Source organism: Camelus bactrianus, chromosome 19, assembly GCF_048773025.1.
Source record: "Camelus bactrianus isolate YW-2024 breed Bactrian camel chromosome 19, ASM4877302v1, whole genome shotgun sequence".
In the NCBI taxonomy this organism is placed as follows: Eukaryota; Metazoa; Chordata; class Mammalia; order Artiodactyla; family Camelidae; genus Camelus; species Camelus bactrianus.
Genome location: NC_133557.1, coordinates 26,606,890 through 26,630,972, shown reverse-complemented (window position 1 = coordinate 26,630,972; position 24,083 = coordinate 26,606,890). Strand labels below are relative to the sequence as shown.

At 44.9% G+C, this 24,083-nt stretch overlaps 1 protein-coding gene across 1 annotated transcript in view; it reads right to left on the bottom strand.

The window, feature by feature from the left end:
• Positions 1 to 900: 900 nt before the first annotated feature.
• The window catches only part of DOK5 (docking protein 5), a 127,462-nt gene continuing 104,279 nt past the window's right edge, over positions 901 to 24,083 (bottom strand). Inside the window, exons 7-8 of the mRNA XM_010958595.3 lie at positions 9,035 to 9,155; positions 901 to 1,687 (exon numbers count right to left, since the gene is read on the bottom strand). Of these exons, the coding sequence (XP_010956897.1) occupies positions 1,623 to 1,687; positions 9,035 to 9,155 (186 nt within the window). The 3' untranslated portion in view covers positions 901 to 1,622. The remainder of the gene's footprint in view (positions 1,688 to 9,034; positions 9,156 to 24,083) is intronic.

Here is a 24,083-nt window from a genome sequence, read left to right as displayed (position 1 = left end):
AAAATTTATTTTTTTCCCTAGAAAAATATAGGAATATTATTTTCTGGTGAAGGTCCTAAGCCCAGTGCCTGGCACTGAAACAGTACACAATCCATGTTAATTTGCCTCCCCTGGTAGAAAGAACTCTACGCCAAGGACAGGAGTTGATTCGTCTACCCATTCATTCCACATGTATTTCTCAAGCATGACCTGTGTGTCAGGCACAGAGCTAGGACCAAGGTAACAGGCTTGTCAAATTTAGCAAAGAAAAATATAGACCATCCAGTCAAATTTGAATCTAGGATATACAATGGATATTTTTAAGTATAATTATGTCCCACGCAATGCACTTATACTAAAAAAAATCGTTCATTGTGTATCTGAAATTTCAGTTTAATTGGATATCCTATATTTTATCTGGCCACACTGCTGGAAATAAGAGTCATGACCAGGACAGACACCATCCCTGCTCTCTCTTGCAGTTTTATGGCAACTCTGGCCTCGTAAGCTCACAAGATTTCACTTCCCATCTGGCAGTTTCCTGGTGGGAAAGCCTGGAAAACAGTGACCATCTCGTTAGAAGCACATGGCCTCTGATGGCCCATTTAGCAGACGTTGCTCTATCCTGGAGCTGCGTCTTTATTTCCTGGTCACACTCGTCTGCATTTAAGGTCTTTGGTGACACAGACTGTGTCTTTTCCCTCTAAATCCCCGGACTCCGTCCAGCACAGTACCTGGAACCAGCAGACTCTCAGCACAGACCGGGTCAATGAACGAGTGAGCAAACGCATACATGGCTGGAGGTCCATCAAACGCAATGCCAAACCATGCTCACAGCTCACAAGGAAAATGCTCACACGCCTTCAGAAACACTGGTGATATAGAGACAACCAGATAGCCAGAATCCCAAGATCACGTGGGTGAAGAATGATCTCTTTTATTTTAAAATATTTTAGGAAGGTACACCAAACAAAATAAAGGCTTTTAAAAAAAGGGAAGGGGTTGGGGCGGGGGATGGCGTGAGAGAGACATTGTAACCCTGTAAAGAATACTAACGGGTGAGCAGAAAAGTGGTTTCTTAACATAATAGGTAAGAGTGAGTCAAAGCACTGATTTAACTAATGGGTACTTATAATCAGGTCTGATTGCCAAGAGTTAAGCAGAACCATAGTATTAATAACTGAGGAATACTGTATAAACAAATAACAATTAAGAGCCATTTTATCATCAGTACTGATTCATACAATGGAAACACTCAGAAGGAAAAATCACAAGAATCCGCAAAAGGACAGATTCAGAGGAGGTGCAGGGGACACGGTGTCTACGATAGAAAATCCTTTTGTGTCATCGACTCCTTACTGTCCAGCTGTAAAAGAGGGAACAAAAAGTGCACATCGATAGAGCAGGTTTCAATTACGCTAAGATTTTTTTTTTTTTTTTAAAGAAAGTGGGAGAAAAAAAGAAAGGAACCAAGAAAAAGACAAAGACAGTATTGCAGAGTTTCCCCAGGAGCGCGCAGTTGGCAGGGACTTGCAGCTTCCTGGCGTCATCACCTCCCTCGGGGTCACCCTCTGACCTTCCGGTTGGGTTTGTGGCTGACCCGTCACAAGCCGGTCACATGGCGATTCTTGGCGTTTCTGTCGTCAGTGCTCAGATGGGTAGGCAGGAAAAGTCTCTGTCCGATGAAGCTTCAGAGGGCTGGTGACATCTTTTCCAAAAAGAATTGTAAAACGGCAGTTATATTTCCAGGAAGCCCACAGCTGGGTTAGCTAGTTTCTCTAGAACACAAATAAGTAACGCAGGACACAGGATATTTTTCCTCAGAGGCCACTCACGGGGATATGCAAATAAGAGCCATGAGAAAGGATGTGATTATCATATCATTTGCATGTGGCCTTCGCACCGAGCTATGGTCAGACCCGCAGCAGTTAAGGAAAACCTCCTCCTTAATATTTCATCTTTATCAACCCAGAATATTTAGGGGACATGAGAAAGAATCAAAGCACTGTGCAAACTGTCGGCGAGGACACTCTTTGGCAACCTGATCAGAAATAAGACTATTTTCTTTATCCCCAGGAAACCTTGCTGTCAAGGAAGACGTCTTAAATTCCATTTAGTCTTTATTATCTCAGGTTTAGGTCCCAAACCGAGAAAAGTGAAGAAATCAGAAAGGCAACACACGAGGCCACTGTCAGCCCCCTCTGTGAGCTAAGGTAGGAGCTGGCAGCCTTTCTCCATAAAGCGCCAGACACTAAATATTTTAGATCTTGCACGCGGTGTGGTCTCATGGCAACCACTTAACTCTGCTGCCCGGAGCACAGGCCAACCGGTGACCGCGTAAGGAGTGGGCGTGGCTGTGGCAATAAAACGACGTGAACAGAAACAGACACAGGATGGACGGGCCAGGAGGCCAGGCTGCCAATCCTGCCGACAAACCACTTGATTCTACAAAAACAAGAGGTGTCACCGCCCTCTGCCGGCTGGGAGGCACTACCGCGGAGGAATTCACGCGGCCCAGGTGAGCAGAGCAAAACCTACCCGAGGGCGCACAGCATCCCCGGGACCCAACGCGCGACACCCCGGCCCACACACGGGGAGAGGGGGCCGCAGCGCAGGGGGGCACGGCCGCCCCACGGAACGCGTTCGAAACACTGAAGCGAGCAAAAGGGGTCATAGTGGCCTCTGGCCCCGAAGCCTCCGCCTTTCTGCTCTTATCACATCATCACCAACAGCCCTGGTCTCCGTCACACCGCAGTCCAGTCTCTTTCCAACATAAGAAGTCATGGATTCGCTTATTTGCAAGCCTGAACCATAAGAAAATTATAAATCTAAACAACAGCACTGATTATGATTAGAGAAATCTGAATATTAAAATATCCCAAGTCACTAGAAAGCATTCCTTCCAGCCTCCCAGCCGTGTGGGCCATGGATTCTGCCCTCCTTCCAGCACACAAGCGCGTGCACTGTAACACAGAGACATTGTACTAACGGGTTTGGGCGCCACAAGTGAAAATCCAGGGAAATCTTTCCGACGGTTTGATAATCTCCCCAGAGGAAGCAGACTGCATACAAACAGCGTCAATGCAAACATCCCAATCTCAGTCAAGGGTGAAGCCTCTACTGAACCTTCGGCGGTGGCTCCTAACACTAAGAGTTTTCGGGAAAAGCGACTGACAGCAGCCACTGGGGTCAAGTCGAAATGAAAGGACCTACAGCCTCAGTCATGCTGGTTCACTGAATCCTCCCAGCTTGGCTTGAATGCCGTTTTTAAGCTTAAAGCCAGGAGATGGAGTGAAAGATTTTCTTCCAGCTTTGCAGTTCACACAGGGGTCACAAGCTGGCACTGGCCTGTGGACCCCATCTGGGCCCAGGCCTGGGCTCTGGCCTGCACAGGGCATGAAACATTTGGAATAGCTTAATATCGAGTAACTGCAGACTTTCCGTGAAGGGCAGATTCTCCAGGCCTGTGCTCTCCCTGGGCTGCTCACCAGGGACCCCGCCTCCCCCACATCTGTCCTGTTTCACTCTTGGCATGTCCTTCTGGTCCCTATAGACAAGCAAACTTGAGATCCTGGTTTATATGCCCTCTTTTCACATTTGCTCAGATCTTTATTACTTCTCTCTTAAAGGCAGTACATACAACGTACGTGACTGTGTTAGAATTACTACTGGAAAACCAATGTTAACTTCTCCAGAGTAGCCATGAGCTCCAGGAAGCTATCAACCTTAAAATAAAAACGTAAACGTCAGGGCCTGGAACCAAACTTCCAGAGGAGCTATCTCCATCACGTGGTATTTGCCTTGGAAACACCCACAGTGGGAGAATTCCCTCCCGAAGGCAAGAACGTATGATAAAAGAAAGAAATTGCCCTGGATTAGGAGTCCGAACGCTGGAGTTCTAATGCCAGTCCCTCCACTCACTGGCTATGTGATCTTGAGCAAGGACTTGGCCTCCGAGGGTGTCAGTCTCTGCCTTCACTGAACTGGAGAAGATGCTCCCACTCTTGCCAACTCAAACCGTTGCCGGGTGAGCCACACAGGGCACCGCGGTCTACAGCAGAGTGTGACGCAAACATCGAATGCTCCTCTTTGATTTCCTAAAATTATCTGAAGTCACATTTGATCAATGGTATAAGTGCCTATTTTTTGTTCTCACTTTTTTTGTTTTGAAACAAGGGACGCTGTCTTCTGAGGCAATTCCAAAGGAAGGCTCCTAAAAATATCGAGCAACAGAGCGCATCAGGGTAAGGGGCAAAGATTCCTAAGATGTTAACTTTAAGACGGAGGTGAGGGGGTTTGAGACAAACACTGCCGTGAAACCAGACACACCAGGCTGTCTCCCAGCGCCCCTTATGCACCAGCCACACTGCCTCGCCTCTGCTCTTTGAACACCCAGCTCCTTTCTGCCACAGGGCTTTTGCACGTATGGATCTCTCTGTGGCGAATGTTTCTCCCTGGCTCTCAGTATGGCTGCCTCTTCTCAGACTCAGGTCTTGGGGTAAATGCTGCAGCCTCTGGTGACCATCTCATCTACAGAAGTCCCTTTGTCATCCACCTCCCAAAACCAACAACTCTACCACCGTTCTCTAGTACGGACACTCTCTTTTCAAAGTGACATGGACTGAACTTGAAATTAAATGTATGTGTGTAATGACTGACTGTGACTCCCCTTTAGACTTAGTTGTAGGAGGGCAGAAACAGGCCTGTCTAGTAGCCCCAGTGTATCTCCATCACCCAACACAGTGCCTGGCATAAAGCAGATGCTCAGTTAACATTTACCAAATAAATGAATGCATCAGTGAATGGACGGAGAGATGAAGGCCTCAACTCCTTACTAGACAGGTGATCTTGGACACATTACTAACCCTTCCAATTCTGTGTCTTAGCTGCATATGGGAATAAACTACTCTCAGGTGGTGGTTTTGCAGACTAAATGAGATCACATATGTTAAGGTCCTGGTGCAAAGCCTGGAACACAGTAAGTCCTCAAGAAACAGTAGCTTTTATAAAAATACTCACTGAGTATATCTTGTCTCCCTTGTAAAGAACAAATCCGGTAGTTGACTAGTGGTTTTTTAATGTTTGTTTATATTAAAAAGAGGAGAAAAGGTTGCACGTTCACCTAATTTGTGGTGCTCCGGTTTAAATATGATCAAATTCTCTACTGCAGGACATCTCAGAGCCTTGAAATACTGATTTGCTTTCTGAATCTCCTAAACGAGAACTTACTAGCATTCTGCCCCAAACTTACTGGACCATCGTACTTTTTTGGAGGAGGGTGATATCAACCAGGGTTAGGACAACACAGAACACAACTGCGAAGAGATGACTCTGTGGTTATTTTATGCAATGAATTCTTAAAAGACTCCTGTGAATACATTGCTCAACATACTGCTGAATGCTTCCGTTTCATAAATGTCTTCCCAGTTTTCATAATAAACCTCCTTCACATGTTGATTTGTATATTCCTACGCATAGAAGAAAATTTAGTTGTGAAAACTGGAAAATGCGGTGGGAAAAGCAGCGGAGGTGGACTAAACATGAGGCGTGTGTCAAAACCAGCACCTTCCTCTCCCCACAAATACAGCAACCATAAAATGGTAATTCCAAAATCAACCAGCAGGTGGCTCTCTAGGACTAAATTTGGAGAGGAAATTTTTCTCAAACCAGTTGGATGACTTCCTTCAAGGGTCTGTATGATTTCCAAGATTAACCTCCAGACCTGTCAGGAAAAGTCAGCCCAAAATACATCAGGGTAGGTGAATTGGCCAGAGGAATTACAGCTCATGGACAGCAGCAAAACAGGAAGAAATTTTGTGCTGTGTAATCTCACCCGGCGACACACACAGGGCCGTGATGCTATTAATTTTTCTCAACCTCATTTTTTTCCTGGAGGTGGGCAGAAGGGAAGAAGGAAGGCAGGTGACACAGGTGGAATGATAGATGAACATACCCCATTTATTTGTCGTGTAAATGACCATCCCCAATAGGCAAGATAATTTTAACTAGTCTGTGAATATTTTTTTTAATCTGTCAAATTTTGTGGTAAGTTGAGTCCCCAAACTACATACACAGCACATATTAGCACTGCATCTCAATGAATATTGGTGACCAAAAAGCAGTTCACGAGATAAAATAAATATGGAGAAATCTATACAGAACATGCTGGTGAGGAACTCTCTCAGCAGACATTGGTACCAATTAAGTATCAAAACAAAATACGTTTACATTAATTCCCACACAGGCAACAAAAGTAGGTGGAAATAAATAATTTGATGAAATAATTGGTCAAAAACATAAAGCAAAGAAGAAAATGAAGCAATAATAATGCCATTCTCATGCACAGAAATATTCCAAGATCATTTCATTGAGTATCAGTATGCAGTCAAAACAGGACAAATGTAAGAATTCTATTGATAATTTGTGTTCAACACAGGTCATACGATATATCAAAGAACAAACAATTATAGTTTTAATTATCATCTTCAAAACCCTATAAAATTACCAATCACAAAGTTTGATAATCCATCATCTCTGCAGGAATTCTGTGGCATTTTTTCTCATTATCACTGGTATTTATTGCATTAGAAACTGAGCCATCACCATCTTCAAATTACTGCTTTGTACCTACTGCTGCTGCTGTGTTCATTTGGAAAATCTCTACCAATAAATTCGAATTTAATTTTACAGTAATGCGGGCAGACCTCATCTTATTGTGCTTCACAGATATGGCAACTTTTTTTTTAATTGAAGGTTTGTGGCAACCTTGCATCGAGGAAGTCTTGGCACCATTTTCCCAACAGCATTTGCTCACTTCGTGTCTCTTGTGTCACATTTTGGTAATTCTCGCAATATTTCTAACTTGTTCCTTATTATCATATTTGTTATGGTGACCTGTGGTCAGTGATCTTTGATGTTACTACTATGACTTTTTGAAGGCTCTGAAGTTGGTTAGCATTTTTTAGCAATAAAGTATTTTTAATTAAAGTACGTACATCTTTTTAGACATAATGCTAGTGTACACTTCACAGACTACGGCATAGTGTGAGCGTAACTTTTACCTGCACTAGGAAACCAAGAAATTCCCGTGACTCGCTTTATCACAATATGGCCTTATTGCGGGGGTCCAGAACTGAAACTGGGATATCTCCAAAGTCTGCCTGAATTTCATTACTTTTGAGTATTGGATTATAAAAAATAGTAAATAATAAACCTAAATATAAAGGCTGGCCAAATAAACCCAGATCTAATTCTGATCTGAGCTGTTTGGTTGGTGGCTTGCTAGTTTTGACAAAAACAACAGAAACTTCTCCAAGAGTATGGTATTTTTCTTGGCGGTGAAGTTCTGTATCGCTCTGCTCCACTTTTGGAGGTAATGTTATCACTTCTGTTATCTTGGAATTAGTGGATCGCTCGTCTCAGATGCTCATCTCAGACCTGTCAGCTACGGATGGTTTTTCAACCATAAAATGGGCTTCTTGCATGCAGGTAGACTTGCAATTTTTGTCGTTGTGGTTGAAAAAACTTTGTATGCTGGCAGATAGAATCGTTTTCTTTGTAGCAAGCAGACGTAGACATTGTCAGAGGCAGTTTTATATACCCAAGGGGCCTACCAACAGTATGTAACAGTATCTAAAACATACTCTTTAAATTTAAGATTAAAAAAAATATTATTATACCGTCAAGGAAGGCCCTGATAAATTCCTTAGTCTTAAATCATTTCTGATGTGTGCCTATTCGTTTTGGTTAAGGACAGTTAGATCAGTTAAGATAAAGATTCTAAAATGACTGTGTTCCTCATATGACATTTCTCTATGTCCAGATTGTCTTGAGGATTTTTAAGCTCCAGGATATTAGCTGATAAATTCTGAAACTGCAACATATTTTAAATTTCCAGGACGTCCTGTCCTCACTCTCAGTGGCATCTTTGCAAACACGGGATTCTAGAGAAATCCAGTGGCTCATCAACTCTGATACAAGTTGACGATTCTCAAATTACTCTCAGACTGTCTCTCAGGAATTAAGGCAATTTACCAACTTCCCCTCTACAAAGCGTACATCACTTTGGTTCCCAATTTTCTTTTGCATTCCAGACACAGAATCTGAAAAGACATATCTTTTTTTGTAAAGATCATTTTGGTATGTGTAGAAAGTCAACTTACAAAGCAGTTCCATAGCTTTGTGTGAGGATATATTTATATGCAAGCTTCTTTTAAACCTTCAATAATTATCATTTATATTTGTATAGTTGATCATATTATGTACTAGAAAACATACAGCCAGTTGTTAGAACAGAATAGAAGTAGTAAGGAGGGAGGGTCTAGCTCATTGGTAGAGCGTGTGTTTAGCATGCACGAGGTCCTGGGTTCAACCCCCAGTACCTCCCTTAAAAATAAATAAGTGAATAAATAAACCTAATTACTTCCCCCTGATACCTACCCCCCCAAAAGATAAAGTGGAAAGGAAATAAAATCATTTTAAAAAAGAACAGAGGTAGTAAAATTAATTTTAGTTAAAAACATAAATGTATCTAAGTAGAAGAGACTGAAGAAAATTGAATAGTGTGAGTGAGATGTACATGACAAAAACTGTGATGACAAAATCAAATGTGGCAAACATTAATGAATTTGTTCTGATATGGAACCAGTAGCATTTATGACGACTGACCTAACCCAACTCACTCTCTGTGCAGATACGTCCTGGAAGGTGAGCTTATTTACTGACTGTCAAGGCAGGCGCTCGCTCGGCACTCCTTCAGGCACTCAGGACATATTTTTTGAGCATCTACAATACGCCAAGCTCTTGTTCAGACCTGTGCAGGCATTTATTAAAACTGCAGGTCACTTATTACATCTTAAAATCTAGACTCTCTGGTGGTGGGGCCCCGAGAAGCTGCATTTTAAACCACTGCCGCCAGGACACTGTGACGGAGTCGGTGACCGGGGAGTGAGACCTTGATGGGGGGCGTGGTGCGGCCGCGCCACCGAGGAGCTGAGCCCCGCCCCACCGGGAGGCCAGGCCCCGCCCCCCGCCCCGCGCACGCGCACGAGCTTACCTTGCAGGCGGTACAGCTGCCCAGTGCTGTGCTGCCGCGTGATGTGCTGCCAGTAGGCGCTGCGAGGCAGGGGCACCATCGTGCTCAGCGAGGCGGCCCGCTCACTCATCTTCATCTGCAGCTGCGTCAGAGAGAGGAGAACGCTGTGTCAGCAACCCCGGGGCTGCGGGAGCCCTGCCCCAGGGAACTCCAGGCAAATCAGTTAGTATGTCGCCCTGGTGGTGGACACCTGCTAGCATCCAGCCATCCTTCCCCCCGGGCTGCCAACCGCGCACTGTTTTCCTCTGGGGAGCTTCCCTCCAGCTCGGCTCAATCCGCCACTGATTCTAGGGGTGGCCTGGGGACCCGAGCCAGGCCTCGACAAGACACAGTCCCCAGGGACATATATTAGAGCTTTTGAGGAGGAGAGAATCAGTGGAGGTATTAAGGGGGTGTTTCCTGTTTTATTCACAGTTGGATCCCAGGGTCTAAAACATTTCCTGGCACATGGTAGGCAAACAATAAATACCCGCTGAGTTGAACGCATGACCTTGTGGGGTTCCTGAGAGGACAGGAGATGGGGCGCGAGCCTGTCTTGGAACAATGAAGGGGGAACGTGCTAGTCAGTGGACACTATTCCGAGGAAGGCAGCCAAGGGAAGGAGGTAAGGGTCTTCACAAGCTCCTCTGAGACCCTGGATCCTCCCTGGACCCGGAGACTAGCCTGGACTTTCCAAGTGTATGAGCCGATTACTTCTTTTCAGTTGAAGCTGGCTTGAGTTGGATGTTCTATCACTAGAATAAGAAAAAGAGGCCTGTCTGCTCGTACAAGTGCCTGGTCCTCGTTCCAGGTACTGAGTGAGGTCATGGCTCTAGCATGTAGGAGTATCCAGCCCAAAAGACAGTGTGAGGCCCCAGGACCTCGGGGAGCAGTCAGTGGTCTGTCCGGCTGCATCCGGGGAACTGACCTCACAGGGGAAGTTTCAGAGAGAAGACAGCTTAGTGGGATGGGAAAGAGGTGAACAGAAGGCAAACGAGGACAGTGCAGCCAAGAAGAGCATGTGTGTGATTTGAGGCAGCCCCCCAGCCACCCTCTCATCTGAGCCCCAGTCTAGACACAAGCATGATCCAGTTTATTGTCATAATATACCAAGTGACAATTCATAATATCTGATTTCCTCGAGTTGCCTGAATATCAAATAAATCACCCCAGTCTTACAAAAATGTGCCCCAAAATACACAGATTTGTACCAGGATGGTCATGAGGACACAGTTTGGCATCATGGAAAACTGAAGGCAACTTTAGTGTCCATCTCTCAGGACCTGGGTAATTGCAGAGACACACTGGAGCATGTGGCAATTGCAAACCACAGGAAGACAGATTTACATCAACTAAAAGGGAAACACATACTGTGTCATTAAGGAACAGTGAACGGCAGACCATTGTATCTAGAGGAATGCCATGTTACCTGCTCACAGGAGACAAGGTGGCATCAAGTATTTACCCATGTGGGTTGTAAGAGAGTTCAGTGGGATGATGCCTGCTTAGCACTTGCCTAGCACAAACCAGGAACAGGGAAAATGGAGGGTATTATTATGGTGAGTATAAACTGTAATGCCCACTGAAAGATTTTTTTTTTAGAGAATACTCCCCACTTTACACATCTCATTAACATGGTTTCAGGCGTCATATCCGTCTGTTCACTCAATAAAGCCAACATATGAGGCTTCGCACCCTGGAGACCAAAACTGATTGAAGTTGATGAGACTGACCTTAAAAAAAGAGATTATAACCATTTTCCAAAGACAGTTTTAATATATATGTCTTGCATTCACACGTGATGGATTGAATTCTCTCTTTAGCCCAACAGCACAATTACCAAAATGTGTATCCAAGTAGAATTCCACAGCACTAAGTTTCATGTGGACATTTTTTCCTGAACATCTATTAAATCAAAAGGGCAAAAAGCTGAAAACAAAGGCCAGTAGAAAAGTCCTGTGGATGTTTCTCTATTTCTGTAGAAATGAAAGTCTCAAAGTTTAAGAGCAAAAACCAAAACCAAACAAGCTAAAAAACCTCCCAAATCACCAGTGATTTCTGGGGACATTCAACCTCATTCACATGGAATACACAAAAATAAAGAGAGGAAAAGAACTGAATTTTCATGGCACTGATTATTTGATTTTCTTATATTATATTTAATGTAATAAAAATTTTAATGTAAAGAAAACATTTATAAAATAGCCATCACCTCAAATTGTGCTACAATTACCATAAATATATTTCTGCAGCCCAGTGTGATTTGGCTGCATTTTTAGAAAGTTTAACTTAGGAACAAAAATAAAATGACACCAATGTCATGTTTCATAGAGAACATTACAAAGCCTGGTTCTCTGTTTCTTCCTCAACTCTCTGAAAGAATATCTCATTTTATGAAAGGGGCATTTGAATTGTCTTTGGAGAAAAACGCTGAGAAAAGTCTTCTTATTTCACAATGCAAAAGTGTCTGACTTCTCTAAGAGTGAGAAGACTTAGGAAGCCATTTGAGGGAGAGTCTAGCTGCTTCCTAAGCCTGCGAGCTCTCCCTACTCCTCACCTGGTTCACACCTCCCCTCTCCTCTCAGGAGTCACCTGCCCTCGACATTTTCCTGACAGCGCTTCCCCTTTAACGACCTCAGGTGCTCCTACCAGACATCTCCTAGCCCAGTGCTTACTCTGATCATCTCATGGTTTAGTGACAGCAGCTAAACCAGCCCACCTCCTCCTGCAGACCGTGACTCTGAGAACGTGGGGATCCTATCTGTGTGTCCCCAGCACCTACCTGGGGACTCCAGAGCCTTAACAAATACACGATGGATGAGGGAATGAACGCATGAGCTCAGCCCTTGCCCAGGCAGTAGGGGATAAATCCTAACCAACCCAGCAAATTAAAAGCACTGTGAGCCCAGAGCTGAATTCCCGCGGAAGCTCTAGGTCCGGGTTAAATGAACGTGGTCCTCCGGGGCTGCGGGAACATGGTAATAAGACTGTGTCTTTCTACTCTGCCATTCAAGGGGTGAGCAGGAGCAGGGCCTCAGGGAAAGATCTGCGTCTGCGCGGGTGCACGGTCGGTCGGGGAAGTCGGGCAGCGGGGGAGCTCAGCTCTACACATTTATTCATTCCATCAGCAGTGTGGGCTTAAGATCCCACCAGGGAAGAATGACTAGGCTTCGTGAATGTCAAACAAATGCCACCTTGTACTTCAGCACTCAAACATTCCCCCTAAACATCAGGGGTGCCTGTAGGTCTCTTCCTAACCCAGCCCGAGTGAGCTCTGATGCTGCCAGGCGGCCTGAAATAATCCATCAATGGATGTAACTGGTGGGGTTTCAAAGGCACCCAGAGCACCGTGCTGCCGGTGGGGAAGCTGCCCGTGGAGCAGGAGCCCCGTGCTCCTGCTCAGGCTGTGCGCCAGGTGAGCCAGGTGGTTCGGATCACACCGCTCCCCGCGTTCAAGCCTCAAGTCTCCTTTCTCATGGAACTTCCCGTCTAAGGAGACAGACCGTAAAACTCAACGAATAAAAGAGAATCGGATTGCCTTAAAAAGGAATGACGTCCCGATACACACTACAAATGGAATGGGCTGAAAACATGATGCCAAGTGAAAGAAGCCGTCACTAAAGACCACGTAGTGTGTGGTTCCATTTAGATGTGATGTGTGGGATGGGCCAACGCAGAGACAGAAAGAAGGCAGGTCGGAGCTTCCCTGAGGCTGGGCGGGTGATGGTTAAAGGCGGTGGGTTCCTTTTGGGGTGATGAAAATGTTCTGGAGTTGGCAGTGATGATGGTTTCACAATTCCATTTCAGTGGTGAATAACACCACTGAATTGTACAGTTTAAAGGGTACAGTGTGGGGGAGGGTACAGCTCAGTGGTAGAGCGCATGCCTAGCATGCACAAGGTCCTGGGTTCAATCCCCAGTCCCTCCATCCGATAAATAAATAAGCCTAATTCCCTTCTCCCCCCTCAAAAAAAAATTTTTTTAAAGGGTATAGTGTATGGTACGTGAATTATATCTCAATAAAGCTGTCCTCAAAAAAATGAAGCCAGATAGTAGTATGTGCTATGGGAACTATTTTTTTTTAAAGTGTGACGTATGAGTTAGTGGGTGGCTACTTCCGGTCAATTAGTCCTAGGGAAAGTTAACATTTTAAAAAATGCTTTTTTTCAGTGGGGAGGTAATTAGGCTTACTTACTTGTTTTTGGAGGTGGTACTAGGGATTGAACCCAGGACCTCATGCATGCTAAGCATGCGCTCTACCACTTGAGCTATCCGTGAGGGAAGTAATATTTAAATTTGAGTGACAACTGGCCAAAGCGTGGTCCTCCATCGTCATCATCCCTGCCATCCTCATCAACACAGATCCTTTTAAAGACCCCTCAGAAATTAACACAGCATTGTAAGTCAACTATACTTCGATAAAAAATAAAAATTAAATTTTTAAAAAACCTCCTAATAGTCACAGTGAGGAAAGTGCCAGTTAGCAACGCCCTTCTCTTATAATAATGGGAATTCAAATCAACCCTCTCTGACCGCAATGTCTACGTGTCAGCAAGAAAAGAAAAACCACTGTCCCCTCCGGCGCCAACCGCATTTTGGGTTTCTGCATTCTCCACTGGTTTGGCTGGCACTTAACGGGGAGCTTGTTCACTCCTCTTATGAGTCTGGGACCGGGAGTGCAGCGCAGTGGCGAGTCTTAGCTGTAACACTACAGCGTATTGTCCTTCTCTGGAGTCCAACTGTTTCTACAAGAGTATTATGTTTTGCAATTTGCACAGCATGACAGGATGTAAGTGTTTGCTGCCTCAATCAATCTTGAGTAAGCTCACGTGCTGGGTGTGTGACACTGTCTGGACCCACTCAGAAACAAGCACAGATCACCACGGTGCCAAACAGATGCCTCCTTCAAGACCTGCCTCCCTCCCCATCAGACTCAAACTTCCACCCAGCTGCACCTGAAGGTAAGCCGAGTGGTGTCTCAGCCCTGAGCCACTCTGCACACGCAGATCACATCAGAGTCTTCCACTCGCTCAGCCTGGGCCCTGACGAGGACACGGTGGACAGTAGGACGGCGCGGTGAGTCAGAGCTCCGACTACGCCGAGTGTGGGCGCAGCCTGAGAGACGTCCAAAGCTCGTCCACTCCTGGAGTATCCCCAGTTTAAGGACGTATATATAAACCAACTTACTTCCTCTGGATATTTTAAGCACAACATGTGGGCAAAGTTGGATCAGAAGGGATACTTGTCTCCAAGAGAGAAAAAGTAAAAGCAGGTTCTGAAAGAAGCCGGCATTTCAATGTCTCTTTTCTCCACTCCACTCAGAGCAGCTGTCTCAGTGACACCGCCCCTCAAATTCACTGACATTCTCCACTTGGCTTCCTGAACTATGCCTTCATGTTCTGCCCGCCCACCCTCCTGGGAACGTAATATTGGAAAATATACTCTACCCAAGCTTTCTGGAGCCTGGGTCAGCAGTTCTCCACGCCCTCCAACTTTAGTAAGCAAGCATCATCTCCAGGGTTCATTAAAATGCAGATTACTGGCCCCCATCCCCACTCCCATGGGGTTTTGCATTTCTCCCAAGTTCCCAGGTGGTTCCTATCATACTGGTCCAGGGACCACACTTTGAGAACCACTGTCCTAGGTTATGTATCACCTTTAGATCTATCACTCTGGGAGAAAAGTTTTCCACTGTGGTAAGAGCCCAAAGTCCGGAGTCAGGAACTTGAGGTTAAAGTTTGGCATCTGCCACGAACAACTGTATGGCCCTAGGTTAGTTATTTAATCTCCTTTAGGCCTTAAAATCTCGTTAGTAAAAAAAAAAGAGCGAGAGTGAGAAATAGTTCCTACTTCTTAGCAGCTAATTCCAAGAACACACATGACTCACTGTGGAGTTCCATAAATGTTAGCAATATTTATATTAATTAGCCCTTTATCAATCAAAATGCTGTCTTTAGCAAGAGTTCTGAACAAGGTCCTAATAGGAACATTGACATTTTCTTTTTAAAACTAAATATTTGATATTGGACTGTGTTTCTGGCTTGAAGGTAGAAGCTTTAAAACAGTGTTCAGGCAACAACAACAAGCCACACATCAAATCAGATAAATAAACATGCATGGAGAATGTATTTCATCACCGGATCCCAGCCGGCACACAGTGAACTCAATGAACAACATGGATGAAGCTCTCACTACAGACATTCGACAAGTGTAAGAACGGGAGAAAATCCAAGAAGCTCTGGGTCTCCCCCTGCCCTCCCCAGGGCGTTTATATTCTCCGGTGCAGCTTTATCTCTGGATCTGGCAGTATTTTGCCAGGACCTAAAAGGAGGGTGGGGAGTCCACATTTTTGTGATATTTATTACCCATTTTTTAAGAGTTGTAATAAATTACATTCTTTCTCCCTTGGTATAATGAGATTTTTTATTATGTTCAGGAAATACAGAAAAGAATACAGGTAGAGTTGAAAAAAGCCCTATATCCATCACTTAGAAAATCCAAAAGCAAAGGAACACAGAGAACTTATAACATGTTAATATTTTCTTTTGGTCGTTTTAAAAAAATGTGCGTCAGTGAAAAATAATGTGACAATGAATATATGTATGTTCACGTATAACTGAAAAATTGTGCTCTATACTGGAATTTGACACAACATTGTAAAAATGACTATAACTCAATAAAAAAACATTTTAAAAAATGTGCTTACATGATGTATATCTAACACAAACTGCAGGATAGTGTATATACTGTTACACTGCCCTCTGAATATATCCTCAAGTTCCTAAATTCTGCCAGCTTCGACACTGTCATTTGAATATCTGCGTTGTTGCCCGTCCTTTGGCTGCACCACACACTATTTGTTCATTTCCCTAACCATTTTTAATTTACCAGATAAGATAACAGAATTAAATTGTGACCCAATCTCCTTTATGACATTTTTTCTGCTAACCACAACTTTTACTGAGACCCACTTTATCAACAACTCTTCCAATAACCAGTTTTTTAATGAATTTTAAAATTTAATTTTAACTTCCATGTTCAAATTGGATTTCCGACTGACTCAAAAATTACTTTTGAATGCTTAACATCAGAAAAGTAGATGAGTTGTTCTTTTCATTTTTATTCTTAAACAAAGCAGTCCTACCTCCACATTGTTGTGTATCTATGCAACAGACTAACTTGTTAGCCGTTACAAAGGAAGAGGCAGATCTTTATGAAGTAACATGAAACAATTCTGAAACCAAAGGGCTGCAAGTACTTACTTGCGCATGTTCCTGGGGAGAGCTCATCACTGGGATGGGTTTAAAGACCGTCTCTCCACTCTGATGACTCTCAGATGCGCATCTGTAACCCCAGTCCTGCCCCTAAACCTCAGACTTGTGGACTTAAAAGGCTGCTTCCCACCTCCACCTAGAGTCACTCATGCACAGACTCGAACTAGCCTTTCTCACGCTCCACTCCCCGCAACCTCGTCCCCTTACAGGCAAATGGTTCTTCCATTCGACCCACTGCTCTGCTGAAAGGAGAAGGAAATAGAGAAACCTTTGAGACTATCTTGCTTACTCTCTATCCTACAAGAGTTCATCCAGCAGCAAATCCTGTTGTTCAAATCCTCAAAATGTATCAAGTATCCACCACATCAGCCTGGCCCACGTCACTAGCACTCCCCTGGCTGCCTAGACGACTGAGATAGCCCCTAACTCTGCTTCTCACCTGTGCTCTGGCCTCCCCCACCCTGGTCTTCCCCAAATGGCTGCCAGAGGGCTCCTTTCAGTAGCAAAGTCAGCATCTCTCACCTTTTCTCAGAACCTTCCAATGACTTCCCAACTCACCCCGTGAAAAATCCAAAGTCTTTTAACACGACTACCAGGCCATACGGGACTCGGCTCCTACTGACTTTTAAACACCTCCTACCCTCTTCTCATTTTATCTTCTTCCAAATCATGGCCTTGTAGGTAAACATGCAAAAATAGAGCTGCCTCAGGGCCTTTGCACTTACGGTCCCCTCCACCTGGAAAGGTCAGTCCTTAGAAATTTCCAAGGCTCACTCCTCCCTCTCCTCAGCTCTCTGCCAGAGCATCACATTATCAGAGCAACAGAACTCCTTCATTTTCTCCTCCTTTCCACCGCAGTCTTCGCCTTAGCATTCGCCACCTCCTGACGTAGCTTCATGTTTATTTGCTATTGCTGATTGTCTGGCTCATCCCACATAAAAATGCAGTAAACTCCTTGAAGGCAAGGACTGTGTCTTGTCCTCTGCTGTACTCTTGCTTCCCAGAACAGGGTCAACACAAAATAGGTACTCATGAAATGAATGAACCTGCTAATAAACTGTTCGTTTTTTATCTACGAAGTGATATGACATTCTGGAAGGATGCAAAAGAATCTGGTAAAGTGTTTACTTCTGAGAAAGTAAACTGGGGACCTGAGATACTTAAGCACAGGAAAGAGACTTACTTTATGCTGTACATCCTTTTGCACAATTTGCATTTTACATCATGTGCAAATCAAATCTTTTAATTCAAAAGCCTTCTTTTGAAATCTCAAAATAAATCACAGCTTCTTCCCTCAATAGCATAACAATCCATATGCTAGTTTAAAGAACTTTCTAATGATGAGTAAGGCACTGAGATATATGTGCAAGTATCCCCCACTCCTCCAAGAACAGGCTTGCAGAGGGGAAATATCTTCCTGTTTACACACTGTAGGTTTAGAGGTGCCCCCCTCCCCACCCCTAACAGCCTTAATCTTCTCCAGATGACACTTGACTAGAAAATGAAAACAAGGGGGAATTAAAAGGAGACTAGATAAGAATTCTCAAAGAAGCTTAAACATAATTTCAAATTTATAACTGGAGAGAAGTACTCCAAATATCTCATGAATAGTAAACATGTTTTGAACTGAATCTTAAAATGTTAGGTTTATTCTGACAAAATCCAGACCAAATGTCTCTCTTAAAAGAGGACAGCAGTCTTACAGAATACTTTATTAAAAAGAGATAAAACTCAAGCATGCGTTTGTTGTAGCATGCAATCTGTTTACCAGGTTTGACAAATCTGTGTTTCTGAGGTTTATCAAACACTCTTGCAACATTCTAGCACACAGATCTTGTACGGTTTGGTGCTGGGAGTCACTGATTGAGATGACTCCATTTGCTGCCTTCTTTGGGGTTCTTTCTGCTTGAGGAAGCAGGTTCATTGAATCAATACAAATTGCTTAAAATGCTAATTGCTCCGCTAAGTGGCAGTAACAAAATCCTCTGGGACCAGGATGCAAATGCTGTTGAACAAGTTTTGGAATCACTGAGGGGCAAGCACGTGGGTGAGAAGATGTGTCCAGAGGTCTGCCCAGCCTCCATCCTGCCCACCTTCCCTCCACCTGCCGGACGGCACGCCCCACTGTCAGAGGAGGAAGGACATCTTAAAGGATCTAGCTTTCTCCAGTGACAGAGCTTAACAATGCGTTCCTGCTTTCATAAACCCACGAAACCCCGTGAACAGGTCCTGCTGAGACGCCTGTGAAGACTGGGAGAGGGCCAATATAATCGGACCATCAGGGAATTACGCCGGCATTGACACCCCGTTCTCAGCACAACGCTGCTCCCTGGATGATCAGGACAGGTCTTCCTGCGGATTCCTGTGTGTGCACGGGCATCAGAGCACGCGCTCCCACGCTGTGCCCTCTCTGGCTCCCGTCTCGCTCCTTCCTGAGACCAAGGAGCCAGATTCTCAGTCACTTCGGAGCCATAGGCCTCAAAGTGTGCTCCCCATTCAAACTCTAATGCCTCCCCCAGAGCTGCTGACAATGGAGGTGGAGCCCATCCACCTGCGGCTCAGTGCGCCTTCCAGGTGAGGTGGAGGACCACTGTCCCCGAGTCCCCCTTTCCTTTCCCCTCACCCCATGACCCTGCCCAGACCACAAACGTGCTTACACCCAGACCCTACATGCACCCTCTCTTCTACCTCCACAAAGTCTCCCCAGTTCACTCCTTCCTTTCAGTTCCCACTGACTCCACATCCTGGGCCTCCGGGTCTTGTCCCCGCTCTTCCCTTACTGATTGTGAGCCATGGAGCCTCAGTTTCCCGCCCTGTGAAATGGACCTAATAATATTGCCAATAAAATGCATTCCACTCAAAAGAATGAATAAGACCAAGGCTGGCAAACTTTTCTGTCAAGGGCCGGATATTAAATGTCTTTGCCTTTGCAGGCCATCCATCTGTATTGTGCCAACGAATCACCTTTTGTTTCGATGTATTTCTCACAGAAAGCACCGAGGATGTTATGAATACCTTAAAGGCTGAGCTCATATTCTGTTCACAGGGATAAAAGGCACCTGAGTTTCATTTCCAAAGCTTAGAGAAATGGCAGTTGGTCGAAGGAGATGCGGGGAGATGGAAACATGCCCACTGTATCTTGCGGAACAGACTCTACCGGGGATTCTCCTGCCCTGGGACCCCCAGTGCCTGCTCTCAGGTGGAAATCAGCTGTCTGCCCAACAGGCGGGCTTCCGTGGCTTTCTCACGAAACCCGCTCCCATGGGCTGCTGGATCCTGACTCCGGCTCTGACAGATGTTTGGCACAAACCACCCAAAGAGCTGTCTTCGCTTTCTCCACCTCCTCTCCCTTGTTCTGACATTGGGAGCAAAGTAACATCAAAATGTTGCCGAGGTATCACAGGATCTTACTGAACTGTCAAGGAAACACAGCAAGCAGAGGCTTACTTCTTGAAAGTTACAAAAAAAAAAAAAAAGGAGAGAGAAAAGAAAAAGTGAGTAGGAGAGAAAGATTGCTAAGGGAAAAAACGCAGCAGAGACACTCGGCGGTGAGCGAACTCTGGCTGAAACAATGCGTCCCTTGTCGCTGCAGCTCCGCTGGAGCAGCCGTTAGTGGAATCAACCGTTTGGGGCCAAATCTCCAAACGCGGCGTTTTGCTGAGCACCAGATGTACTCCAACGGTTATTTTCATGGGGGATGAAAGTGATTTGCATCAGTTTATTCAGAGCCAACTGAATTCTCAGCCACATGCATAAAACAGAATCACTCCTCCCTTTGCTTCTGGTAACTTTTGATGCCTCCTTACCGACGAGAAACCCTCTCCTCACCTGGTACATCGCAATGGATAACCTCAGGGACTGTTTCCACGGCCTCTCAGAGCAGACTTGCTTGGAACCTGGGCCTGGTCTTGGCCTTGGGAGGGAACTGGGTTTGCTATTCTGGCTCCATTTTTTCTTTTCTCTATGCTCATTAAAAATTGTCTATTTGACAACAAAAAACTTTAGGAAACCCTGTGCCAGGCCCTGAGATTACTGCAGACACACAGGGGGAGCCTAGTCCCCTGCCCCCCAGGGGGCTCACTGTTTAGAGTGGAGCAGCCACTTACTCTAAGATCAGCTTTTAAGGTTAATGCCGAGGCAAAATCCCCACGTGGTCAGACTGAACCTTTAAACTCAACAGCTTACACTCACTAGAAGCAGGTGCTTTGGTGACAAGACGCCAGGTGCGTGCCAGAACTGCGACCAGGGAGGCACGGGGTGTCTCCTGCTCACTTCGGGCAAGTTCACTGACTCAAGTGATGGGCTGGTGGGCAGGATGGCCTGGACCACGCAGAAGTGCTGGACTTTGTTTTGCTGTACTTCGCACTGCAAAGTGGGTATAAGGAACTCTGCAAATTGACGAGGTCCTGCTGAGTGCTTGACTCTGCAGGAGCCTTACCCCCAGGTCTGATGCTGGCACACTTGCACAGGTGCCTCCGTGTCTATGGAAACAACAAACAGCAGTGCTCAGCCCTGTCATCCTAACTCCTAGTGACGACCATTTGCGTTGCCCTGGCTTCGGGGTGGCCGGTCAGCACAAGCACAGAGGGACTCTTCCTCATGGCTCACATGTGCGGCGTCTTACTGTGTGTCCCTCCCACGTGCCTCACAGGGACTAGCTCTCGTGAACCACAGAACACTACGAGACATAAACACTGTTATTATCACCCACATACGACACAAGAAGGAAAAAGGGCCAGAGGACGTCAAGCTGCACAGCTCAGAAGTGACATTCAGTCCTGGACACTCCGCTGACCCATCAAATTCTTGCCCAGACTTTTAGCAGAACCTGCCCTATCTTTACAGCAGGGCTTCTCAGCCTGCCACGATTGACATCTGGGGCCAGGTCATTTGTGGTTGTGGATTATACTGTCCTGTGCATTACAGAATGTTCAACAGCACCCCTGATCTCTCCGCACTAGCCGGCAGCACCCCACCTCCACCCCCAACTCAGCACTGACCACCGCAAATGACTCCCGCGATTGCCAGATGTCTCCTGGGACACAGTACGCTGCCCGCTGAAAACCAGGGGTTAGGGGGGAGCATACAGTCCAGTTTTCCTGGTTGCATCCTGTTGACATCTGTTATCCAGGCATAACTCTTAATCAAGGCCGGTTTCAGGGGCGTGTAACTGTGCTGTCACACAGGGCACCACGCTTAGCAGGGCCTCATGCTTGATTTGATGCTCTGCTATCACCATCTTGAAAATCTTTATAATTTTTGAACAAGGGACCCTGTTTTCATTTTGAACCAGACCTACACATTACATAGCCAGTGTTGCTTTTAATAGGATCAGACTTGACTCTCAAAAATGTCCCAGATTGGGAAAAAAAATTTCCTAGGGTCACCCTTCTGATTACACACAACAGAGCCTTTAAAAGCTCATCATGCAATTTTTGCCTTATTGCCTGAAATACACAAAAGCCTGGTTACTCTTCTGTAACAGACTGCACAGGGGGGTTTTGTCACTAGGTACAGTCACATCCACACATGGTTTGCATTTTCCATCACAAGCTACTACATGCAAATCCACCTTGACACTTTCCACAGTAAGAGCCAGAGAAATGACAATAATCTTCCATAAAAGGAGCTATCAGGGAAATAATAAATGTCTCGGCAAAAACATAAAGGACAGGAGGCGTGTGTGATTCCCCTAGATCAGGGGCTGCAAACTTGAATGTCTGAGCGGCTCATGCAGGTATCAGAAATGAGTAAAACCTTCTGGTTATTGAGACAACAAGACATGATAAGAACTACAAAAAACTGAACAGCAGTTAGCATCTCAAATGGTAGTCACTATTCAATTCTGACTCAGGCAGGCACAGTGTTATCTCATTTTGTCAAAAGACAGAACCATGTCATTTTATGTGAAACCTTCTATTGTAAACACTGGGAATGAATTTCATCTTTAAAAAGTATCATCTGTGCACAAACCTTTTAGAACCAGACAGAAACCGGTCGGCAGGTGCCAGCTCCCGACACCTGTCCTGCGGTCCCTCCCCTGCTCTGGCCACTTAGACATCTACCTAAGAATTTTTGCTGCCTGAAGTGAGTCAGTAGACAACTTCCCCTTCCCCCTTGCTACTTACACAAGGGAGGAAGATTCGTATTTCATGCCTGGACAGGTCAATGAATATCTGAGAGAGAACCTATTAAGTGGTCAGTTTCCAGTTCTGTAGAAGCAATTGACTGTATCTCCCCCTCAAATGTAGAAACTTTCATAGCTGGTGGCAACCTCCCATCCAGGACCACCTCCGAGTGCCCCCTCCATGCTGCGTTCTGGTTGTCCACTTCTGGTCATGTCCAGACACATTGATATCATAGGAAAAAAAAAAGCCATACCAGGCAAAGCATGTGTCTGCTGGGGCAGCCGAAAGCGGGGACCTCTACTGATGGGCGTCTCCGGTGTCTCTAAAAATGACTGATTCTGGTTAAAATCATGAGTGGCCTCTGATTTCACTGACAGGTATTTGGGATTATCACTTTTTCCTTTGACAAACTACTAAAAGAAAAAGTGAATCCACACGGCTCAGAGGAGAGAAGCTGCTTACAAAGTGAGTGTGGGCCTCTGGGACTCTGCCTACGGTCCTGCCTCTTCCTTACTCATTTAGTTCACACACCTTTGATATTGCTAAGTGTGACCCTACTTAACTGCCTCATTTAATTCCAGTTACGTCACGTGCACAGTTTATCCAATCTCCCCCTCTGGGTGCTATTTCTATACTGCACATAAGCCCCCCGAGAATGGGGACATCCTCTCCTTGGTCACTTCTTAGCCCCTCGTGGACAGCAAGGCTCAGCAAATGTTTGGGAAACAGCAGAATATAAGAAAAAGGGAATGACTCCCTCTGTGAACATTTGTGTCCACGCCATCTTTGCTTCTTCTAGTCAATCTTCAGAGTAAATTCCTCAAAGTACTGTGGTTGAGAAAGAGATGTGTGGATTTAACTTTGATCAATAGGGACAAACTGCCTCCTAAAGAGACAACAGCAAACTGAATCCCAGGACGACACTGTTGATGTTTTGAGGGGTTTAATCATAATTTCTTATCTAAATTTTAAGCTCCTTTAAAGATGCAAAATATTTTTTTTTTACATTTTATTTTATGTTCTCTATAAGATCTACTTTGTAAGCAGTAGACAGGTGTTCAACAAAAGACTTTTTTTCAATTATAATTAATATACTAGGATATAAAAAGAGTTTAATTCAGGAGTGGAAAAAAAGTTGATTGCTGTTTTAAGCAGTACACTTAAAAAAAAAAAAAACAACCTGTAAATTAACCCAACTAACCAGAAACCATAAGCAGAAAAAGAGGTAAAAATTGATTTTTTGTAGGTGGAGGGGTGGGGACACAGATGCGAGAAGGGAGTGTATACAAATAAAATCCTAGCAGGCAAGAGTCTTTTTCAAAAGTGTCTGAGTAATAATGAAATTGATTTGATGCTTTCTTTGATGACCTCTCTTTTTTATTTTAAATGTGTAGACCATTGCTTTTTAAATTAGGTTGAACGGAATTACTTTGGTTTCCAGAACTGTAGAATTTCCCTTAAATTCTACAAATTCATTAACCAATTTTATTTGTAACACCAAGACTAGAAGTAAATCTGTCAATGAAACAAACAAAGAGGGGAAAAGAACAGCTCAGAGTTTAACCCTCCAATCCAGGTGCACAGTCAGGGCGGCAGAGGACGAGGAGACACCGCCTCTCAATGTCGCCT